This window comes from Emiliania huxleyi (assembly GCF_000372725.1).
Source record: "Emiliania huxleyi CCMP1516 chromosome Unknown EMIHUscaffold_152, whole genome shotgun sequence".
Lineage (NCBI taxonomy): Eukaryota > Haptophyta > Isochrysidales > Noelaerhabdaceae > Emiliania > Emiliania huxleyi.
The window spans coordinates 131,078-152,505 of record NW_005201069.1 but is presented as its reverse complement, the minus strand read 5'-3'; the positions used below and the strand labels follow the sequence as shown (position 1 = coordinate 152,505).

The 21,428-nt window shown below is 68.3% G+C and overlaps 6 protein-coding genes across 6 annotated transcripts in view; 4 read left to right on the top strand and 2 right to left on the bottom strand.

Moving 5' to 3' along the window:
* The window catches only part of EMIHUDRAFT_111480 (hypothetical protein), a gene marked incomplete at both ends in the record, with an annotated part of 4,509 nt that extends 2,364 nt beyond the window's left edge, over positions 1 to 2,145 (top strand). Inside the window, 4 exons of the mRNA XM_005786314.1 lie at positions 374 to 1,290; positions 1,458 to 1,565; positions 1,687 to 1,860; positions 1,930 to 2,145. Coding sequence (XP_005786371.1) covers positions 374 to 1,290; positions 1,458 to 1,565; positions 1,687 to 1,860; positions 1,930 to 2,145 — 1,415 coding nt within the window. The remainder of the gene's footprint in view (positions 1 to 373; positions 1,291 to 1,457; positions 1,566 to 1,686; positions 1,861 to 1,929) is intronic.
* Positions 2,146 to 2,837: 692 nt separating this feature from the next.
* On the bottom strand, positions 2,838 to 5,484 carry EMIHUDRAFT_229033 (hypothetical protein; the record flags this gene model as incomplete). Its single annotated transcript, XM_005786313.1, has 3 exons — positions 2,838 to 3,359; positions 3,431 to 3,880; positions 3,949 to 5,484. The coding sequence occupies 3 exons, from the start codon at positions 5,482 to 5,484 to the stop codon at positions 2,838 to 2,840; spliced, it is 2,508 nt and encodes an 835-aa protein (XP_005786370.1).
* Positions 5,485 to 6,113: 629 nt separating this feature from the next.
* Positions 6,114 to 8,469, top strand: EMIHUDRAFT_229032 (hypothetical protein; the record flags this gene model as incomplete). The annotated part of the gene is made up of 5 exons (XM_005786312.1): positions 6,114 to 7,108; positions 7,330 to 7,512; positions 7,605 to 7,789; positions 7,911 to 8,324; positions 8,396 to 8,469. The coding sequence occupies 5 exons, from the start codon at positions 6,114 to 6,116 to the stop codon at positions 8,467 to 8,469; spliced, it is 1,851 nt and encodes a 616-aa protein (XP_005786369.1).
* Positions 8,470 to 9,031: 562 nt separating this feature from the next.
* Positions 9,032 to 9,886, top strand: EMIHUDRAFT_229031 (hypothetical protein; the record flags this gene model as incomplete). The annotated part of the gene is made up of 2 exons (XM_005786311.1): positions 9,032 to 9,587; positions 9,726 to 9,886. 2 exons carry the CDS (start codon positions 9,032 to 9,034, stop codon positions 9,884 to 9,886), a joined length of 717 nt encoding a protein of 238 aa, XP_005786368.1.
* A 1,101-nt stretch (positions 9,887 to 10,987) lies between these two features.
* Positions 10,988 to 12,302, top strand: EMIHUDRAFT_229030 (hypothetical protein; the record flags this gene model as incomplete). Its single annotated transcript, XM_005786310.1, has 3 exons — positions 10,988 to 11,161; positions 11,820 to 12,017; positions 12,096 to 12,302. 3 exons carry the CDS (start codon positions 10,988 to 10,990, stop codon positions 12,300 to 12,302), a joined length of 579 nt encoding a protein of 192 aa, XP_005786367.1.
* A 220-nt stretch (positions 12,303 to 12,522) lies between these two features.
* EMIHUDRAFT_111477 (hypothetical protein) lies at positions 12,523 to 14,089 on the bottom strand (the record flags this gene model as incomplete). Its single annotated transcript, XM_005786309.1, has 3 exons — positions 12,523 to 12,957; positions 13,181 to 13,333; positions 13,490 to 14,089. The coding sequence occupies 3 exons, from the start codon at positions 14,087 to 14,089 to the stop codon at positions 12,523 to 12,525; spliced, it is 1,188 nt and encodes a 395-aa protein (XP_005786366.1).
* Between the last annotated feature and the right edge of the window lie 7,339 nt (positions 14,090 to 21,428).

The following is a 21,428-nucleotide window of genomic DNA, read 5'->3' as shown; positions in this document are numbered from 1 at the left end:
CGGGGGGGGGGGGGGGGGGCCCCCCCTTTCACCCACCCGGGGGAACCCTTGGGGGGGGGAGGGCCCTTGGGGGGGGGGGGGGCCCGGGGGGGGGCAGCTTTTTTGGAAGCTTTTCCGGGCCCCTCCCCTTGGGGGAGGAAGCCCCAAAAGGGGGGCCCGGAGGCCCCCGTTTTCCCGAACATCCCCCCCCCCCCCAAAAGGCCCCCCCCCTTTGAGGACCTTTTGTTTTGGGAGCCTTTTGGGGGGGCCCCGGGGGTTCCTTTTGCCCCCCTGGGGCCCCTCGCGGGTTGGGGGGGCCCTTTCCCCCGGGGTTTGCGCCTTTTTGGGGGGAGGGGGGTTAACCCCCCCCCCCCCCCCCCCCCCCCGCGCCCAGGCGCTTATCTCGACGCGCTCGGCGAACAGCCTCTCGCCGCCGCCGCGCCACCCGAGGCAGACCACCAACCGATGCCGCCGCCACCGCCGCCTCCGCCGCCGCCACCGCCGCCGCCGCCGCCGCCGCCGCCGCCGCCGCCGCCGGTTCCGACGTTTGCCGCCGCTCCGAGCCGCGCGGCGAGGCCGCTTGGACCGCCTCCGCCAGCCGGCTTCGGGCTGCCGGCCGGCGCTGCGTCTACTGCATTTTGGTTGCGGGAGGCGGGAGGGGCGCTGTCGGCGCAGGGGCTGCAAGAGAGCTGCACGGCCGCGGCTCTCGAGGCGGAGCGCCCCGGCACCCCTCCGCCGGTTCCGCCGCTGAGCCTCGCCGAGGGGTGCGACGCCGGCGCTCTGTTGCGTCGCGCCATCGAGCGCTGCGACGCAGGCGCGGGCGGCGCGCCTGCCGACGAGGACGCGGACGGCTCGTGGGCCTCGCTCCGTCCCGTCGCCCTCGCGCTCTCGCACGTGGAGAGCTGGATGTTCGCGCAGGCGGCCGCCAAGATGGCGTCGCTGCCGCGCGCCGCCGGCCCGCCGGCAGAGCCGCCCCGCCCCGCCAAGCGGCGGCGCGTCTGCTTTGCACCGCACGACGGCTCCCACCTCGCCCCGTCCCGTTGGGGCGACGCCGACCCGTCCGAGATAGCCGACTTGGCCGAGGCGGCCGAGAGGATGCACCGCGTCGTCACGGCGCAGCAGCAGTGGCACGACCGCGTGGCGGCGGCCGGCGAAGCGGCCGGCGAGCAGAGGGCGGTGCGCGCGCTGCGCCTCGAGGTGGCGGCTGCGGCGGACGAGGCGCTGTGCGCGGCGCACCTCTCCGACGAGGCGTCGCGCTGCCGCGCGGCGGGTAGCTTCATGTGCTCGCAGCTCGAGGGCCTCGCGGACGGCGTGCCCGTCTTGAGCAGCCGCCTCTCCGAGCTCCTCCGCTCGCTGCTGCGGCAGCAGCTGCGGCTGCTCTTCGAGACGGACGACCGCAACGAGGCGCGCCTCGAGCCGCCCCCGCGCGCTAACCCTTGCCACAGCCCACGTCGCAACCCTCTCGGAGCCCGCCTTAGGCGCTGCTCGAGGCGTTGCCGCGCGGGCGCGGGCACGGCTACTTGTGCGAGGAGGCAAACTCGGCCGCGAAGGTGCTCGCGCTCGCTCTGTACGACTACGACGCACACGTGCGCCTCGCCCCGCCAACCGCTTCGCCTCCCCTCCGCCCGTTTCGCCCCCCGCCGCGGCTTTTCGGTATCAGAGCTCTAGGAGCCCCACCGCCCCACGCCCTCACCCGCTCACCCGCAGGCACGAATTGCCACGGCGGCCGAGTCGCGGCTGCGCGCCCACCTGCTTGTGCCAAAGCACCGCCGCAAGTCGTCGGAGAAGTTGCTCTTCCCGCGCGAGGAGAAGGAGGCGCTACTCTCGTTCGCGGAGGCGCGCGGGAGCACGTTCCGCGCCCTCGGCCCGCCCGCCGACCTCGTCTCACACCGCCTCGCGCCATGAGCGGCGTCTCCTCACACCGCACCCTCTCCAACCCGCCGACCACAGGCGCACGCCGCGCTTCTCCACATCGCCTCGCACGCCGCTACCCTCGAGCTGACGGCCGTGGAGTGGGCGCCGCTGCAGCACCTGCTCGCGCGCGCACGCAGCGCGCGCTGCACGCAGGAGGCGATGTACCAGCCGCTCGCCGACTTCGACGCGTTCGCGGCCGAGCTGCGCCTCGCCGTGCCGCTCGCGACCGCCATCCGGCAGGCTCTTAAGTGAGTCGGGCCGAGGCGGAGGCGGCGAGACGGCGAGCAGCGCCGCCGGTGAGAGAGGCGAGCCGACGGTATGCTCGCGCCGAACGCGATGCGGCGAAGGAGAGAGCTGCTGTACGAGGGCTGTACGAGGGGCGGGAGAGAGCCCCTCTCGATGCACAGGAGGGGAGGGGAAGGGGGGGCGTCCGAAGGAGGGAGCCTGGGCCCTTGAGCAGAGCGGCCGAGGGGCTGCGCGAGAGTACGAGGGCAGGGAGGGGCTCTGACGATATGTCTCGGAACCGAGCCGCGGGTGTGGCTGTGGAGGCGGGGTCGGAGGGGGTGGGGACGGGGGGAGAGATTTGAGGATGAGAGGGGCGTCACGCGCGAGAGTCGGTTAGATCGACCGTCGCGCATTTTCGCGAGCACGACCACGAGCCACGACAGGGAGCCGGTCAGACGGCAAACACAGCTTTATAAATAATAAAATACGCGCTGAGCCCCCGCTCGGTGAACGAAAGTGAAACGCTGAGGGCTCTGAGCCCTCCAACCCCCACGGCCCACGCGTCACAGTCTCGGAAGACCCCATGACCGGTAGACAGGACTGTAGTCTGTACTGTAAAGCCGTAGCAGCAGAAAGCAGAAGGGCGGGGCAGAACGAGCAGAATGGGCAGATATCATGTACTATTATTTATACACGTACACGAGGAGGGGGCTCTTTGTTCAGCCGGCCTCCTTTCCGGGCGGCTCCCAAGACCCGGGCGCCGCGGCCTGCGCCCCTCCCTTCCCCGGCCTGCTCCCCTTGTTGAGGCGGTCGCACACGAGCGTGATGCTCTTCTTCACTTTGGCCGCATCGGCTGGCATCGCCAACGGCGCCTGCGCCCCTTGCGAGGGGCTAGCCGACGGCTCAGCCCCCGTCCCCCTCTTCTTGAGGCCGTGGTGCAAGAGGTGAGTGAGGGCCGCCGCGGTACGCTCCTCCCAGCCGTCGCTCGCCTCCTCGCTGAAGGACGTCAGCGGCGACAGATGCGCCTCGAGGAGCCGCGCCTCCTCGTCCCCAAGCCGAAACTTGAGACGCAGCAGCAGCAGCAGCAATCGCGTTCCCGCCGAGACGCGCGCGGCGTGGAAGCGCAGCTGCGCCTGGTGCTCCTCCGCGCGGTGGGCTAGCTCGAGGAGCTGGTGGTGACTGCCCTCGAGCAGCGCCTCGAGGCTTGCGATCGGTGCAGGCACCCGGTCCTTGAGCCGCACCTAGGGTGTGTGAAGAGCGCCTCTTCAGAACCTAGGTGTAAAGGGGGTATAGGGAGGCGCTTGAGCTGCACCAGCAGTCGCTTCTCCACAGCGCGCAGCTGGCGCGCCCGCTGCTCCAGCTCCGCCTTCGCGTCAACGAGCGCTCGCCGGCTGGCGAGGTGGTCGTCGATGGCCTCAAAGTACTCCCGTAGGGGCAGCGAGTCCTCATACCACACTGCGAAGCCGCCGTCCGAAGCGCCCGCCTCGCCCTCGCCGTGCGCGCGGAGCCGGCGGACCAGCTCGTCCGTCAGCAGCCAGAGCCCCTCAAAACGCGACGAGCAGACACGATACCGGCCGCGCTCCTTCTTGGAGGCGAGCACGGTTGCGTCGAGCCCGCACCCGTACACGATGGACAGCGCAGCGCCCTCCGCCGCAGCTGACGCGGCGTCGACCACCATGTCCTCGAAGAGTCCCCCGAGCGGCAACGGCGGCCGGTTCGTCTCAATAGTCAGCCTGAAACCCGAGGTCTTCAGCGGCTCCACCTGTCCCACAGCGTGCAGCGTGAAGGGATGCTCTTCACAGCCAGAGCGCAAGTCTTCCAAGACTTCACCGGATCGGCAACGAGGCGCAGGGGTAGCCGTAGCTCGCAACTCGCGCATCGCAACTCACCGCCCGCGGAGTAGTTCACCACGACGGTGGCGGAGAGGTCAACGGGCAGCTCGTCGGGGCGCGCGCGAAAGACCAGTGGCACAGCCGCTGGCGGGTCGCCAGCGATGAGCGGCGGAAGAACGATATGGTCCGCCGCGAGGAATAGGGGCGGCGCACAGCTCGCCACCATCGAGACGTCGTCCGCTGGCGCCACGCCGCTGTGTGCCGCCATCAGCCGCACCGTGAGCGCCGGCAGCTCCTCCGCGCCCTCACCAGAGCCGCGCTCGTCGCACCGCAGAGGCACCTCCGCTCGCAGGCTGATGCCGCCGGCCGGCTCGGGGCGAGTGGTGGAGGCCTCGCGAATGACGCCCAGGAGGCGGCGGTGCTCTGCGTCCATCGCCTCGTAGTTGAGCTGCTTCGACTCCGCTGCGCCGACCGCCCCGGGCGGCGGGGGTGTCGTGCCGAGGTAGGAAAGGGTGGTTGTGCCGTCGTACAAGAGGGAGAGGAGCAGCCCGGGCTGCTGCCCAAAGCGATGGACGCCCAGTGTGGCGGGTGGACCGGGCAGCCGCGCTGCCCAGAGGAGCTCCATGTCACTGTAAACCATCACCGCCCCCGTGCGACCGCCCACCACCAGCCGCTGTTGGCTCGAGCCGTCGACGCTGTGCGCCGCCGCGCAACAGGCGGAGTAGTCGAGCCGCTTCTGATTGCGGATCGAGCCATTCTCCTTGATGTAGAGCAGTAGCCGCTCAGCAACGACGACAATGTCGACTTGCGAGGCTGCCATGCCCCGAGAGAGGCGCGCCACGAGCAGCGCGGTTACGTGCTCGCCGACTGGGACCGACCAGTCGACCTGCAACCGTGGGTGCGTGCTGGCCGGGCTAGGCGCAAAGTGCGCGCGGCGGTAGCAGTCTACCTCCAGCTGGGAGTTGAAAGTGAGGAGCGCGTCCGTGTTGGCGCAGTAGGTGAGCGGCCCCGGCAGAAGGAACTTGCTAAGCTGGCAGGGTGGCTGCGCGCGCTCCTTCTCCAAGAGGGTCAATAGACCGTCCATCGACTGGACGCATGCAAAGTCGCCGCTGCCGCTGGCTGTTCCAACCAGCAAGTTGTACGACGGTCGTTCCAGAGCGTGCGAGAAGATGCACTCGAGCGCGTGGTACGATGGGCCGTCGTCGCTGCCTCCGCCGCTGCCGACGAGGCGATACACTGATAGCGCACGCGGATGGAGGACTGCGAGCGTGAGTTTTGTAGAGTCGGCGGTCAGCCTCCCCGCCGCCAGCTGCAGGACGGGCAGCTCGAGTGCAGCCTCGAGTAGCAGATCCTCGAGCGAGTACCCACGCTGCCGCGGCCTGTACACGCGAAGTTTGCCGCTCAGCGAGCCAGTGGCCAACTTGAGCAACGCCGGCTCCGGCTCGTTGTCGAAGTTGCCAACTGCTGCAGTGATGACCTCGTCGGCCTCGCCCACTGAGGCGGACCACCACTCCTTTGCGCGGAACAGCGACATAGGGCGCAATGAGCACAAGTAAGAACGCGCGCTCAAGGTCCTATGAGGTCGTGAGGTGCCGTGCTGGCGAGTGGCGGGACTGACGTTGAGGCGTTACAATCTGCGAGTTAGGGTCTTGGAACGCGGAAGAATTCGAAATAATCGTGTCCAGTCCGAGCCTGGCTGTTCTTCACCTCCCTACATACATACATATCGTGTGTGTGGGCCGTTGTCTCTTATTAGAAGTAGTAAGCGACTCTTCGAAAAGAAGCATCTCGTAAGCGTGTGTCTCGCGCCTTTGGGGGGGGGGGGGGCGTACGCCGCCACCACCCACCACCCAATTATTAAACCCAGAGCGAGCTGTGCTGCGGTCAACGCCTGGGCGCTGGCTTTGTTGGGCGGGCGGCCAGGCTCTTTTTACTCATCAAGCGTCAAGAAAGAAAGAAAGAAAACACACAACGCTCGATTCTTTTACGCGCAATGATTTTAATCCCACCCTGCATCGCCCGCCAAGGGGCATAAGGCATGGGGGGACGTGGAAACGAATTCCGGTCGAAGATTCGCCAACACTCGTTACAATTGTACGCCCCCCTTTCTGCGGCTCGGAGTTAGAGGTGTAGGAGCGCCCCTTGTGGACGCTTCGGTGCGAGATGCTCGCCGGGCTCGCCGAGGCGGCGACGCCCGGGTTCGGGTACGGTCTGCTGATGGGCATGCTCGTCTCGCTCCTGATGTCATACCTGGCACGACTGTCAATGCCAATGCGCACGGCGGGCAGGCGGCCTGCGCCAGGCTCGCAAAAGGTTAATGGTACTGACGTAGCCTCCCAGTACGCGCGGCCAGCAGCATCCACACCCACAGTCGAGCCGTGCCCGTGCAGCGCCGCCGCAGAGCCGCCTCCTGCGCTGCAGAGGGCGAGGGCACCAACGGCCGAAGATAGAGCGGCAGAGCCTGCGAGGCGAGCTGTGCGGCTAGAGAGCGCAGCAATTGAGAGGCTAGATCGGCCGCCGCAGCTCAAGGTGCCTTGCGTGCCCGAGGCGCACGAGTTCGAGGCGAACGACTTTGTCCACTCCCCGCTGCCCCTTGGCCTCCCGGACAGCGCGCAGCCGAGCGAGGCCCTGCGTGACGCATTTGGCGCTCTGCTGCCTATGTGGTCGAGCGAGATGGGGTCGGCGCACTTCTCGAGCCAGCCACGAGCGCAGCAACACGGTGGCGACGAGTGCGGCTCCGCTCCGCAGTCCGGAGCCCCGATCTCGAGTCCGAGGTCGATGCCTCCGAGCTCGTCGTCTTCCCCGCTCAAGAGGCGCGCGGGCGCCGCTGCACCGCAGCCGCTGCCCTACACTGTCGCCTCAGTGCCGAGGAGACTGGATGCGACCAGCTCCAAGTCTCTCATTACTGCCCGCTCCGCCTTTGCCGCCTCGTCGCGGGCACCCTCCACCACGTCGGAGGAAGCCGCCACGGGGAGGCCTCACAGCGGCGGGACGCTGCGGAGGCGGGTGCCGGCAATGAGCCTAGCCCGCAGCCGCCGCTCCGAGACACCGCCGGCCAACTCAAGCAGCTGCACGGGCGCGTCCGATACCATCCACCTCGGCTCCATGCACAACGTCTTCTCCTCGCCCAACCTGTCGGCGCTTGGCCACGGAGAGAGGTGCGCACTTGCAACGCTCCCCCTGCGCCATCTCGTCCGCTGCATATCAACATACCGCGCCGTCCTGCCGAGTCCGGGCACATCCCTAAGGGATGGGACTCTCCATGCTTCGTCCTGGCCGTCTGCCGAGCGCGGGCATATCCCTAAGGGATGGGGGGGGCGGGGGGGCGCGCGGGGGGGGCGGGGGTCACGACCGTGCCGCCGCCGACTCGACCCGTCAGGCGCGCCCAATCGCCCTTCTCCACGATTGCCACGACCGATAGCTACTCGTCCTCGATCGACGAGGCGGAGCTGACAACGTTCGACGCCGCCACGTCCGACGTTACGGGCTTTCTGGTCGACCTTGATGGCACCGTGTATCGCCCGGGCAGCCTCCTGCCTGGCTCGCGCGCCTTTCTTGCGTGGTTGCGCCGGACTGGAAAGCAGTACGCGCCCCTTCACCGCGCCCACTAGGTGAGCTGCTCTCGCTGAGCTCGCCATCCGCCGCGGGCCACAGGTACGTCTTCCTCTCAAACACGGGCTCCAAGTGCTCCGAGGAGTGCCGCAAGAAGCTACAGTCGCCGCCCTACCAGCTCGACCCGCAGCCGCTGCCACACGACACCATCTACACCGCAGCCGAGGCCCAGATCGCCTATCTGCAGGAGAACGTGCCTCGCGGCTCTAAGCTCTTCGTGGTCTCTGGTGAGACGCCCTGAGCGACCGCTTCCAAGCACCGCCACTGCCACCGCCACCGCGACCACAGCCACAGCCACCACCAGCTAGGACGGTGAGGCTTCACGCTTGGCCCGACTGTCCCACTCAGGCGGCGGCGACTTCTGGCTTGGGGAGTTGCGCAAGGGGCACGAGGAGCTTGTCGCCTCGTGGGAGATTCGCACGTCCCTCTCCGACGCGGAGGCGAAGCAGTGGGCGACTATCGCCGCGGCGCACCAGCGCGAGTCCAAAGTCTGGGTCTGCTTCTTCCACGACGGCACCATCTCTGCGATGCGCGACCCAAAGACGGGCACGCCGGGATGTTCCGACTGGTCGTTTGAGCTCATCCGGATCCTGTCGCTACTGGTCGCCCACCGCGCCGAGCTCGTGTACACAGCGGACGATGCGTTCAACCCGCTGCTCGATGACGAGTACTCGGGCTACGTGTGGCCCTCGCCGGGGCCAGGCATGTTTGCCGAGATGCTGAAGAAGATCATGTACCCCCTCGGGCGCGACAAGGTGCACTGTCTCGGCAAGGGCGGCAACGAGGGGCGGCGCTACATGCTGGAGCGCGCGATCGAGATGCTGCGCGCGCAGGGGCACGACGCGAAATCGAGGCGGCGCGGCCCCTGCGCGCAGCCTATCCGGCCGGCGCGCGCATGGTTCCGTAGCCCGTCTAGTGCCTCACTGACCAACTCCAGCGCTACGGTCTACGTGGCCGGTGTGGTACTGGGGCTGGGCAGCCTTGGGGCCGGCGGAGACCGCCGTCTAGCGGTCGCACTAGTCGGATATCGTTGTTCAACCTGTTTGTTCAACGGTTGTTCAACCATACTTTGAGCCTTAATTATTAATTCGGGTTTGGGTCTCTGAGGTCGATACTAGCGTCTATAACTTGCCACAAGCATGCTTTACAAAAGTCCAGCGGAGCTGGACTCGCAGAACGGCCGTCCGCGCGCGCTGTGAACAGCGCCGTGGTTGAACACTGTTCAACGTCGTTGAACACGTGACGGTCCAGTAACCGTTCGGGTGCATGCATCGATCGTGACAGCCGACGACGGGGTTGCTAGTGAGCCGCCAAAACAGACAGCCCAGGGAGGAAAAGAAAGAAAGAACACAGACAACCCAAGGGAGGGATGGGAGGACGGCACGCCGCCACGACACAGGGATTTTAAGGAGAGGTGTGATGCGCTACTTGTCAAGCCGCTTTCTTCCGACACGTCATCTGCTGGATCCATGCTGACACTACTGGTCTCCTGCCTCAGCCTAAGCGGAGAGCTCACGCTTGGCCTCGTAGTGCCATCCTTTCCGTGGACGTTCGGGCCGTACCAGGCGCAAGGGCTGCAGCTGGCCGTCGAGCTCAGCTCGCGGCACGGCTGGAAGGTGTATTGGCTACCGGTTGTGGAGTCGCTCCCCGAGGGCCTGTATCGGACGAGCGACGAGGCGGCCGCGACGGCGCGCATGCGCCGACCGCCTCCGGGCTGGGACGACGAGCATGGCGCGCACATTGCCGGCTACATCGGCCGGAGCTGGGGCATCTACCCGCGAGTCAAGCAGGTTGGGGAGCTCAACAAGGCTGCGCGGGAGCACGGGCTACACGCGTACGTGATGCTGATGGACGTCAACATGCTGCTGCGCGACGAGGATTTTGCCATCCCCGCCCTCTCCTGGTTCCCCTACCACTTTGACTCGCTCAACCACGTGGACGGATACACGCTGGCCGCCTTCAGCGGCGCTGCAGACGCCTCGCCCGTCACGGCGGCGAGCGAGAGAGGCTGGCGACGCGCGGGACGTCCTTGCTGTAGGCGTCGCGTCCCTCGCCCCTTCCTCTGCGGCCATCCTCGAGCGCGGGCTGGGCGGCACGCTCCCTCTCTTCGGACCCAGCACCCGCCACATAGCCGGCGACGGCAAGCTGCTGTGCCTCGGCTAGGCAAGCTGCCCGTCCGTTGGATCCCGCACATCGTCGAGCCGGAGCTGCTCGGCGTCGGCGGGCCGCCGCACCCGCTGACCCTCCCGGCCGGCACGTTCCTGATCCTGATGCAGGGCGGCAACTACGAGCGGAGCGACCGAAAGGCTATAGACACCTGCTAGGCACTTCCCAGACACTTCCCAGACACTTCCTAGGCGCTACGAGCGGACTGACCGCACGGCGCTGCACAGACACCTGCACCACCTCCCAGCCCCTTACTGGACAGCTCCATAAGACCGCCCAGACACCTCCCAGAGCAGTGCAGCGCGGTGCTTGTGTGGCTGTGCCGGCGCAGCGCAGCTCACGCGTCTCCCACTCTGTCGCCAGGGGTGGAGCGTTGCCATCGAGGCCTTCCGGGAGTTCTACCAGGCGCCAGCAGCTCCGCCACCTCGGCGTGCCTAGCCCTGTCGCGCCCATCGCGCCCCTTCCCCACGCCGCGCCAGGCGAGCCTCACTAACCGAATGGGTCGGGTCTTAATCAGCCCCCCCCCCCCCCGGGTTTTAATCAGCCCCCCCCCCCCCAAAGGCGAGGCCCGACGCGCACCTCCTTCTGCACGCGGTCAGCTCGAGGGCGATCCTCCGCGACGGGCACGGCAGGGAGCCGCGACCGCACGCGGCCCGGCCACGCCGGCGCTGCGCCTCGCTCCCTCACTCCCTGCTGCTGCTGCTGCTGCAGGAGCCGCCCCACGCGGTGGAGGAGGAGGGCGTGCCCCTGCGGCTGCTGCTGCAGGCGTCGGGCTTACCGCGCGAGGCGAGCGCTCCGGAGGGACACTTCTTCAGAGGGCGGAGGCACTTCAGGGGCACAACTCAGAGCCACTCAGAGCCATTTCCGGAGGGAGGACTGCCGCGCGAGACACCACATACGTCTATACCGCGTCCACGGACCCCTCCCGCGCAGGCGTGCAACACTCCGGAGCGCGCGCCACTCCCTTCACAGCTCATCCACTCACTCCACTCAAGGCGTACACACTCGAGGAGCGAGTCCTCCCCGCGAACCGCACCGCCGCCCTCAAGCGAGCCGCCGACGTCTGCCTCCACCCGAGCAAGACGGAGGGCTTCGGCAGCGCCGCCTAGATGATGCGGCGGGCCCGTCTCTCGCACCCTTCTCTCCGAGGTCGCCCTCGCGGACGAAACACGCCTACCCCGGGCCCCCACGTCTACCCCATGCTTGTGCGTCGCTCTCCCGCAGCGTCGCCCCCCCCCCCCTGCCCTCCCGCCGCAGGTATGAACCTGCTCGAGTGCCAGCTGGTCGGCACCCCGGTGGTCAGCACCGCCTTCGGCTCGATGGGCGACTTCACGCGGCTCGGCATCGCGGTGCCGCACCAGCAGCGCACCTTCCTCCTGCGGGGCATGGTAGCCCAGCCGCACGTGCCCGGCGTCGTCGCGGCGCTGCACGCGGTGTACAATGCCACCCGGGGGGCTGCCCCCTTCGGCGAGCACACGCCGAGATTGCGGTCGAGATTGCGTCGAGATTCTCCGAGGGGCTGCACAAACACACGCACACACACACACACACACACACACACACACGCACGCACACACACACACACGCACGCACACACACACACACACACACACACACACACACACACAGAGAGAGAGAGAGAGAGAGAGAGAGAGAGAGGGGCTCCCGCCGAGGGACACGTCCACGACCAGCCCCCTCCCGCTCCCGCAGGCGACCCGGCGGAGGTCGCCGCCTACATCACCCGCACCTTCTCTGCGCGCGTCGTCGGCGACGCCACTCCACGAGAGCGCCTCTCGGCCGGGCCCCGCGCACACCGGCCCTGTCACGCTGCGAGTAGGCGATGCCTTCCACGACTGGCGCCTCTGCCTCTTCGAGTCGCCGCCCGGGGGAGTGGGCCCACTGAGGCACCCGTCCGCTCCATCAGGCTGGTCTCTCTCGTCGAGTCGCCGCCGCCGTCATCGCCGCGCATCCACCGCTCGCTGTACCACCTGGCGACCGCCCCCCTCTCCCACCCCGCCCCACCCGCCCCACGTGTCAGACGTCCGCCGCTAGCCGGGAGCCGGCTCGGACAGGGGCTCTGCCTGGCCCTAGGTGAGCGGGTCGCACACGGGTCCCGAGGAGTCGCACTCCCCATGGGTGCTCTCCTCGCCGCCCGGCGTGCACTACGACCACCGCCAGCTGCAGGGGCTCCTCTCCGCACTCAACTGGAGCGAGTTCGACGCCGCGCTCGTCCCGCTCGTCCGCGCGGACGGGAGCGCTGTGCCGCCGGTGTCCGAGGACGGTTCGGAGGTGCCGCCGCGACCAGCGCCCGAGGTGTGGCAGGATGGCCCGGCTGCAAGCTGCGAGCGCGCCGCACGACGGCCGTAGGTGCATCCCGACCAGCCAGTCCTCGTGAGGACGGCGCTCTTCGTCAACGCGCAGCTCAACTCGTTCCGGCGCCTCGGCGTCGTGCAGATGATCCTGTCGATGGCGAGCGCGAGGGGGCGGGTCAAGCGCTTCCCCGACGGGCTCGCGCGCTTCGCACACCTCGGCGGCGGGGAGGAGCAGGAGGATCACGAACACGATGAGCTTTGAGGTCCTCTCGTTTTGTGAGCCAAAAAATGTCGTGTTCGTATATACGAGTTGCAATGACTAGCCTCGGATTCAATTGTACTTGAATCAGAGGCCTGCAACTACGAACTAGATGAGCCGGGCTCAGGAGAGAGCCAGCAACCAGTTGTTCTAAGGTGAGAGGGCAGCGCAGAGCGTCTTCACCGAGTGTCTCAGACCGTCGCGCACTGCGAAAGACTCCTACCTATGCTTGGCAAGCTCTGCCTTCGCCAGCGCCCTCACTTGCACCCTCGGCGCCGCCGTCCTCGCCAGAGCTATCGTCGCTGGAGCTGTCGCCGCCCTCCCCGCTGTCGCCCTCCCCGCTGTCGCCCTCCCTGCTGCCGCCCTCTCGAGCGGCCCCAGAGAGGCCCTCGGCGGCAGCTCCTTCGGCGGCAGCTCCCTCGGCGGCGCCGGAGGAGGAGGGGCCGGAGGAGGAGGGGCCGGAGGAGGAGGGGCCGGAGGAGGAGGGGCCGCTGGCCTCGGCTCCGCTCGCCTGCGCCTCGAGGCGCGCCCGCTTGCCCTTGCGCCGCCCGGAGCGGGAGAGCTCTGGGGGGCGCGTGTGGTTGCGGGCCGGCAGCGCCGCCTCGATGGCGGCGAGCCAGTCGCCGGTCGCGTTGACGTGGAGAAGCATCTCGAGCACCTGGCGGGGTGGGGAAGGGGGAGGGTGGGGAAGGGGGGGGGGTCGGGCCGGCGGAGGTGTGTGCGCGAGCGGGTCTCTGAAAGGGGCTCTCTGTGCGAGCAAGTCTGTGCGAGCAAGGGTCTCTGGGTGCAGAGGGCGGAGGGGCGAGGGCCAAGCGAGGGAGGAGAGAATGGCGGCCGAATCGGGGAGGAGAGAGCGCAAGGGGGGTGCAGCGAGAGCGCACCGCAGGAAGCGTGAGGGGCTGCCGCCGGTTGGCGACGTCTGCGACGTGCTCCCGCAGCGGCAGCCGCACCGCCGTCGCGCCGAGCTCTCTCGCCCTCGTCAGCGAGGAGCGCTTTTGCACAGAGACGTCGACGAGGCCGCCGATGACGTAGACCTGCAGCGAGGGTGAGGTGCGGCGGAGGTGCGGCGCGGGTGAGGTGGGTAGGGAGGGAGGTGGAGGCGGCAGCGAGGCGGTGACGGTGCGCCTCTTGTTGCGTGCGGCGGCGGTGGTGGCGGCTGTCGGTGGCGGCTGTGGCGGCGGTGCAAGCACCTTTGATTTGTCGACGCACGTGAGGGCCTCGTCCGCATCCGGGGAGAGGAAGACGAGGTCGGAGGGAGAGAAGTGGTGCTCGAGGTCCTCGTCGAGCAGCCGCACCTTCCACCGCTTGTGGTCGCCGTCTTGCGGCAGGCAGGGCGCCGGGCAGCGCTGCATCGACGCGAGGTGCAGAGCGACCGGCGCTGGCGCACGCCGGTTGGCGCCCCAGCAGCGGCCGAGCTGCCGGGCGAGCGAGCGCTGCTCCTTGAGGTTCATCGTCGCGCCATACGAGAGGTCGACCACCACCCGAACGCCGTCGCTCAGCGCCGCATCGAGCCGCTCGTTCTGCTCCCTCTTCTCCTGCTCAAGCCGCTCCTTCTCCGCCCTCTCGGCGCGCCAAAAGTCGGCGCGCTCCTCCTCGGACATGCGCTCGAGCATGGCGCCGCGTTCGGCGGCCCGCTGCGCCACCTGCTTCCGCCGACCCTCCCGCTCCCTCCTCCGCCACTCGCCGCGCAGCTCTCGCATCTTTGCCGCCTTGAGCTCGCGTTTCTCCGCTTTGGTCTTACGCACAAAGCCCGGCGGGGGCGCATAACGGGGGACCGCAGGTGACTCCATCCCTCCGTGCGTGGTGTGTTTATCACAGTAGCCCCGGGACGGGGGGGCGCGGGGGCGGCACTCACCCGGGCCTCACCCCGAGACCCCACCCCGGGACAAGCCGGCTGCGGCTGAGGCCCCACCCCCGGGGCAGTGAGGGGTCAGGGGCGGGGCGGAGCTCCTCAGAGTGAGGCGCCCCCGGGTGCCCCCCCACCCCCCCCACCCCGCCCCCCGGGCACCCGACCCGCCCTCAGCTCTCAGCTCCCCACCACGCAAGGTGCAGCGGACCGACCTGGTGGGCAAGCGGATGATGAAGACCTTTGGCGGCCATGGCACCTTCGTCGGAGATATCGTCTCTTACGACCCGGAGACGGGATGTTACCAGCAGGTCACCTATGAGGACGGCGACAAGGAGGGCCTCTCGCGAGCCTCTGTCCAGGCTGGCGTGCGGCGATTCCAGGCCCAGGCAAAGTGATGCGATCCGTCTCGCCGAGGCGCGCTTTTTTGCGTCCGCCTCGGTAGATGTTAGTAGTTAGAGACTTTGTGCGTTTGGAGCAGTGCGGACTGTCTGTGCAGAGTAGAGTGGGGTCTCACCCGTTTAGTTGATTTGTAGTATTGTTCTGTGTGAGCGGTGGTGCCGCACAGGCCGCTCTCCCTCGCCTCGGCGGTGTGCGGGTGGTGCCGCGGCGTGGCGCGGGCCGGGGGCGCGCGGTAGGCGTACGGGGCCGCGTGCGCGTGGCCCGCCCGGTGGTGCCCCTGGCTGGGTCGGGCAGCGAGCTACCCCCCCGGGACGGCGCATCGCGAGTGAGGCCCCGGGGTGGGGCAGGTGAGGGAGGGGGCGGGGACGGCCGGGCCCCGGTGAGCCCCGGGTGAGGCCCGACCCCCCCCCGTCCCGGGGCTACTGTGATAAACACATGGAACAACAGAATAACGCGCGGGCCCTCAGCGGAGCTGGGAAGAGGACCGCCGCAAGCGGCGTGGCGTGGAGCGGTTGTGCATCCCTCCGGGGGCCCCTCTGCGCCGGGGAGGCGTTGTTGGAGGCTAGGACGCAAGCGTCCGTCGCCCTTTTCAAACTCGGGGCCCACTCCGCTACGCTCCGACCCGAATTTGGAGGGCCTAAAAATTTAAGGTGTTGCTGCGCAAAAGGGGTCGGACACCGGGCGCAGCTCATGCTAAGAGCTAGAAGAGGAGATAGAGAGAACAACCACCCTGTCCCGTTATTGCGTACACCAACAAACACCACAAAACGCTCTCTCTCTCCTGTCCTCACTCAGGGGGGTCACAACTACCAAGTCCCTCGACTAGCTGCCACAGGGCGCAGCTGCCACAGGGCGCAGCTGGAGACGCTCCCCCTCAATCGGCATCCACCCCCACCCGCTCCAGCCCCACTTCTGCTGCCGAGAGAGCTGAATCGAAGCAAGCGAGCCATTGCATCTTGGCGTGCTCCTGGAGCGCGGCTTTCTGCGGCCACGAGCACGGCGGAGTCGGCGTCGTAGCGCGCATCGTTCCCGCTCATCGCCCATTCCTCCCACGTGACGTGTGTCGGCCGCGATTCGATGTCGCCACCTTCATCGCCAACGAGGACTCCCTCGACTGCAGGGGGGCTCCGGCGCGGGGAGGGACTCCGCCTGCTGCGCTGGCCGACTGCGCCCTCCTCCTCCATGGGATCGATCCGATTCCGCAGCGGCGGTGCTGCGCGGGAGGCGGCCGCGGGCACGCTGGGCTCGATCAGCGGCTTTCCCCTCAGGTAGCGCGAAAGCACGGATTTGGCGGATCTTGGCTTCAATTTTACGAATGTCAACACAAATTGGCACCAGCTGAAGGCTTGCCCGGCCCAGATCGCCCAGTTCGTGCACGGTATTCGGATTTCGGCTATTTGCTCGTGTGGGGGTATATTGCAGATTTGTCAATGGTACCGCGTCTGCGACGCGGGCGCCTTGCGGGCAGAGCCCTTAGGACACCCTTTTATCTTGCGCGGTCAGAATTGGAAAGAACGGCGTCGCACACGATTCACGCGAGATAACAAGATAAGAAGTACGTACTTGATAGGACTGCCGCAAGCGGCGTGGCGTGGGGCGGTTGAGCATTCCTCCGGGGGCCCCTCTGCGCCGGGGAGGCGTTGTTGGAGGCTAGGACGCAAGCGTCCGTCGCCTTTTTCAATCGAACTCGGGGCCCACTCCGCCCGCTACGCTCCGACCCGAATTTGGAGGGCCATGAAGTTTAAGGTGTTGCTGCGCAAAAGGGGCGGGGCGCGGGCGCGCGCGGCAGGTCTTTTTGGAGATCAGACCTTTCGATGGTTCATGCTTTCTATGTCTATCTATTCGTGCTTCATGAACACGACACGCGGTGGTGGGAGCTGGTGGAGCTGTCAGCTGATCGATCCAAGCGGGTGGGGAGTGGGGGGCATGGCTGGGCATGCAGGTCTGCCAGTCAGCCCGGCCTCTGACGTGGTGCTGCCGCTGCATTCGCTGAAGAAGAGAGGTGCGACTTGATTGGAGGCACTGCTGGAGGCGAGGGTGGGGAAGGGAAGGTTGGGCCGGGCCGTGAGGGGCTGATGGCGCTGGCCAGCGCGGGATGTGAGATGCCGTCGTCGTCGTATACTGCTGGCCCTCGCCCTCAGTTGCCAGAGGGCTGTGGGCTGCAGAATTGGTGTCTGTGGCGTCTACGCAGGCTCTGCAGCGTGATGGCTGGCGGGACTGCGAGGCTGGCGGCAGCGGAAGGAGAGGCTGGGCACGAGCCAGGAACAGGCTGGTCAGGTCCGCAGGTGACTGCGCTCGGGCGAGGCGCGCGCGCATGGCAGGCCGAGCAGGCTCGGCATATGGTGAACCCCCGATGTCGCGATGCGGTCCCGCTTTCCGCGATCATTTCGTCCGTCCAATCGAAGGAAGCGCCGGATCCCCATGTTATGGAGTTAGGTGTTAGCCAAACTTGTTACCGTTCTTCGTCTTCCGTGGTTTTTGCACGGTATTCGGATTTTCGCTATTTGGTCGTGTGGGTGTGATTCCGGGATTAGTCAATGGTACCGCGTCCCCGGCGTCCGGTCGGCGACGCGGGCGCCTTGCGGGCAGAGCCCTGAGCCACCCTTATGTCTTGCGCGGTCAAAATCCGCATATGGGTTGATCGCCACGCTTCGCGTGTTTCTTTATTTCTGTGTTCATGCCAGTCCCGTGCCTGGTCGCTAGAGTGTTGTGAGAGAGAGCTTGATCCCGTTTTGATTCTCTTTTGTAAAAAAATCTTTCTGAATGACAACACACTCTCTCTCTCTGTTGTGTCTTGAAGAGACATAGATTCATAGTTCACCGCTCCGTGGACGCCAAAGCGTTTCCTGGTATGCTCCCTCTAGCTGGTGCGGAAGGCAGCCCCGCCGGCTTCCGCACCAGCTCGCGGATGAGCCCCCCAGGCCAGCGAGTCCGCCGCACGCGCTCCTCTACGGCCTCTGCCCAGCGGAGGAAGCCGGCGCACTCACGGCCGTCGTCTTCGCGCTCCAGAAAGACGCCCACCGCCGCGCCCTTGCGCTCCACATACTCGGCCTCGAGCGCGGTCGCAAAGCCACGGAGCAGCGCGGCGCAGCGGCCGCGCCCAATCGAGGGCATCGCTGGAAGCGGAGGGGGGGAGGGAAGAGGCGGCCCGTCGCGGCGCGTTGCGTCTTCACCGCCCCCCGCAACGCCTCTCTCGCTGCCCATCCATTGAAAGGCGCGGGCTAGCGGCTCCGCGTCGCGCAAGCGCTCGACGGCTCGGAGGTCCCCACCCCACCAGTATTCCGACTGCTGAGCGGGCCGCGGCTCCTGCCGCGCACGGGGCCGCGGGCGCGCGCCGCCACCGTCGCGCCGCCGCCGCGCCGCCTCTGCCGGGCGCTGCGCCTCGGAGCGCTCCCTCTCGGCCCGCTCTAGGGCGACTTCGGCCGCACCCGCGCCGGCCATCCGCCCCATCCAAGCCTCGAAGCGGGCGACGTGCCGCTCGTACGCCTCGAGCAGCGCGGCATGCAGCTCAGCGCAGCTCGCGCCGCCTCCCGGCTGGGCGGTCGCCCCGCGATTCCACGGCCGCCAGCAAACGAGGAGCCAGGCGGGGACAGCCTCGCGCAAGTGGACGCCAGCCCGAGTCTCTGAGTAGATGCGCATCAACGCCAGCACGAGCCTCGCCGAGGCCAATTCGCTGGGGAGCCGCCCGTGGACACGCGGCGAGTGCGAGGGCGAGGAGGGCGCGGAGAGCGGCGAGCTTTGCGGCGAAGAGGGTTGCGAGAGAGGCTGCGAGGAGGACGCGCGGGGTTGCGCCTTGGCCTGCGGGCACTGGTCTGGCGCCGCCCCCCCCGCGCCCTGCTCGAGCAGCAGAAAGCTTATGATGTCGAGCCACTGCTGGCCCCGGCGGTCCAGCCCGAGGGTGAGGTGGTACGACACCGCCGACGCGTCGGTGAGCGCGTAGTGGATGGCGCCCTTTGGCATGTACAGCACGTCCCCGGGCGACATGTGGAAGCTTGTGCAGCCGAGCCCGGCCGCCTCCGCCTAGAGTGAAGCGGCCGAGGTGGCCACAATGTGGCTGGGGACGCAGCCAAAGCCCCTCTGCCCCCGCCTCTGCATAAATTGTGCACCCCTGAATGTTTAGCTTTGTTAGCTCTTGCAGCTCCGACAGTTGCGCGTCGTCGAGAGCCGCAGCCTCCGGCGCGCCGCCTCCGGCGAGACCCGCACGCCCCGCCGCTGCTCGCCGCCCGCCCCTGAGCTGACGGAGCCCGCTGGCCAGCCGCGCGCGCACACCTCGCCGCTCCGAGCCCGGGATGCACACACGCCACTCCTTGTGCCCGGCGAGCTGCCAGACGATGATATCGGTCGTGTCTGTGTGCGGCCGCAGCACCCGCGCGCCCGGCGCCGACGCGTAGATGTGGATTGTCGAGGGTAGGCCGGTCGCCTACGCACAGTTCACTCTCCTCGGGCAGACAGCGGCGCGTGTGCGTCCAGAAGCGGGTCAGGAGGGGCTCTCACGTTGAAAAAGGCGTTGGCGAGCCACTTGAGCGGCCGGCGCCTCTCCGACGCATGCTCGAGCGCGATGGTGAAGGAGGTGCCTATGGAGAGGTGCGCCAAGAGTGGGCCGGCCTCTGCAGGGGGCCCGCCCCGCCGGCTCAGGGGCAGCGGGATCGCCGCCGCGCAGCCGCCGTTCGAACTCGTCCGCCGCCTCGCCGACCGACACGTTGGCACGTAGCTCGAGGCGTCCGCCTAGAAGCGAGGCGCCGCTCGTAGCGCCGAGGTCATAGTGTGGCGCTGGCGTGCCACCCGGGGCGTGACCCTCGTGCGGCTTGATTTTGTCGAGCAGCCCCTCCTCCAACATGGCGCCGAGGGCGGCGGGCAGGTCCTCGGGGCTCCAGACGGAGGAAGGGTCGACGCGCCGCCCCCGACGGGGTAGGAGTACCCTCTGCCCATAGTAGGTGCGGAAAAACTCGTCGGCCGGGAGGGGAAGCAACCGCGCGAGGGTGCGGTCCTCGGGCACCAGCTCCGCGGCAGATCGCCACCTTGGCGGCGCCGGCGGCGCGCGGAGGCCAAAGAGGGAGCGAGTCCCCACCCAGCCCCGCCGTCGCTCGGCAGGCTCCGCCTCGGGGTGCTCCGTCGCTGCTGCCACCGCGGCGCTAGTGCCCTCCCCACCACCGAGCGAGCACTTGCACACGAGGAGGGGCGCCCTCTCGCCGCAGCCAATCGTGGAATGCTCATCGTGTTGGCACTGATCCAGGGGCTCCTCGCCGATCCCCCGCCCGCGCTGCGCCTTGGACGCGTGGGCGCTGAGGCAGCTGCCGCCTCCAGAGACGCAGAAGTCGTCGCAGCTCGCGAGGGGCGGCCTCTCACGCCGTCCCGTCCCCGCGTCGTGGCCTCCGCCACCGACATGACGACGTCCCACCACTGCGGCAACGCAGAGCCCTCGCCTCGTCCCAAAGCACGCCCTCCCACCAAAACTGTCGCATATCGAGCCTCTGCCCGTGGCAGCATATCGTGCCGCCTCACATTGCTCGGGCTCCGCCCCTGGCGGGCAGCGCGGCGACGCCGCCAGCCCCCTCCACTCGGCAATCTCGTGTAGGTGCACCTATGCACACAGAGGGCCAGTGGGATCCAAAGCCGCTGCCACGATCGCTTTGGTCACGTGCCGCAAGTCTGCACCGCGACCCCCTTGCCGCGAGGGAAGGTCATCCCGCGGCTCGCGCCGCGCCGAGTCCACGCGTAACCGCGGTTGTCAGTGAAGAGGGGGATGTGGATGGCTCGAAGCGCGCGGCTCGAGAGCGCCGCCGCCCATCCGAGCGTCGAAAAGTCGAGGATCAGGTTACGCGCTGCGAACAGGGTCAGCAAGGCGCAGAAGCCATCGCGCCGCTCCTCGTGGACTAGCCGCGGGCCTATTACATCACCTCGTCGCGTGTTTGGCAACAGAGTGACACGCAGACCAGACCACGCACGCTGCGCACCGAGCAGCCGCCGCACCCCCTTTAGCGCGGGGTGGGGAGGCATATGTGGCGGGGTCGTGACGAGCACCACCCGTGCGCCGCGGGGCAGAGTGCGGAAGAGGCGTGCGTACACGCCGAGCGGGAGCGGCGACACGCGCCACGACTGCTGCCCCTTGTGCAACGCGTCGCCACCGCGCAAATGCAAGGTGTAGACACCGGGCGAGCCGACATCGTACAGCAGTGCGCCGGGGCTGCGGGAGCGGTACCCCTCGAGGAGGGGCGTAACAGTAGCGCGCATCACCATCCGCAGCGCTCCCGCCTCCTGTTGGTCGAAGCGCGCCCGCTTGGCGAAGCGCGGCCAGCCCAGACCCTTGCCGCCCGCCCGCCGTTCCGCGCTCCTCACCACCGATCCGTGGCGCGCGCGGGTGAGGAGCGTCCGGTCGAGGGCGGACAGAGCGTCGGGCGGCGTGCACGTAGAAGGGAACCAGGGGACGAGCTCAGCTCGCCTGGTCCACGGCCACGCGCCGAGGACCGAGGGAGGCGGGACGCGGAGCCCGCAGGCGAGGGTGGGCAGGAAGGAGAGGAGTCCGAAGTAGCCGTCGGCGTCGCGCGCCTCCTCGGCATCGGCGAGCCACACCCGATCGGCACCCTCGCGCACGCCCTGGAGGAGCGCCTGGCCCACCTGGAGCAGGTCGTTGCCGAAGCCGCCTTCATGCCGCCGGCCGAGGACCTGTGGCCACAAATCACGCTCACTACGGCTGCACCGCGCGGCCCTCGCCGAGATGTTCTTGCTGCGAGTGTGAGGGTGCATAGGATAGGCAGCGGCGGGGGTGGCGGACCGAGGCGAGCCGTGCCCTCCTGCGTGGGTCGTGCGCCTCCAAGCCCTCCGGCTTGCCCGAGACGCCGTCCACGGGTTTCCCCCGCCAGGCGGGGATGATAATCACCCTC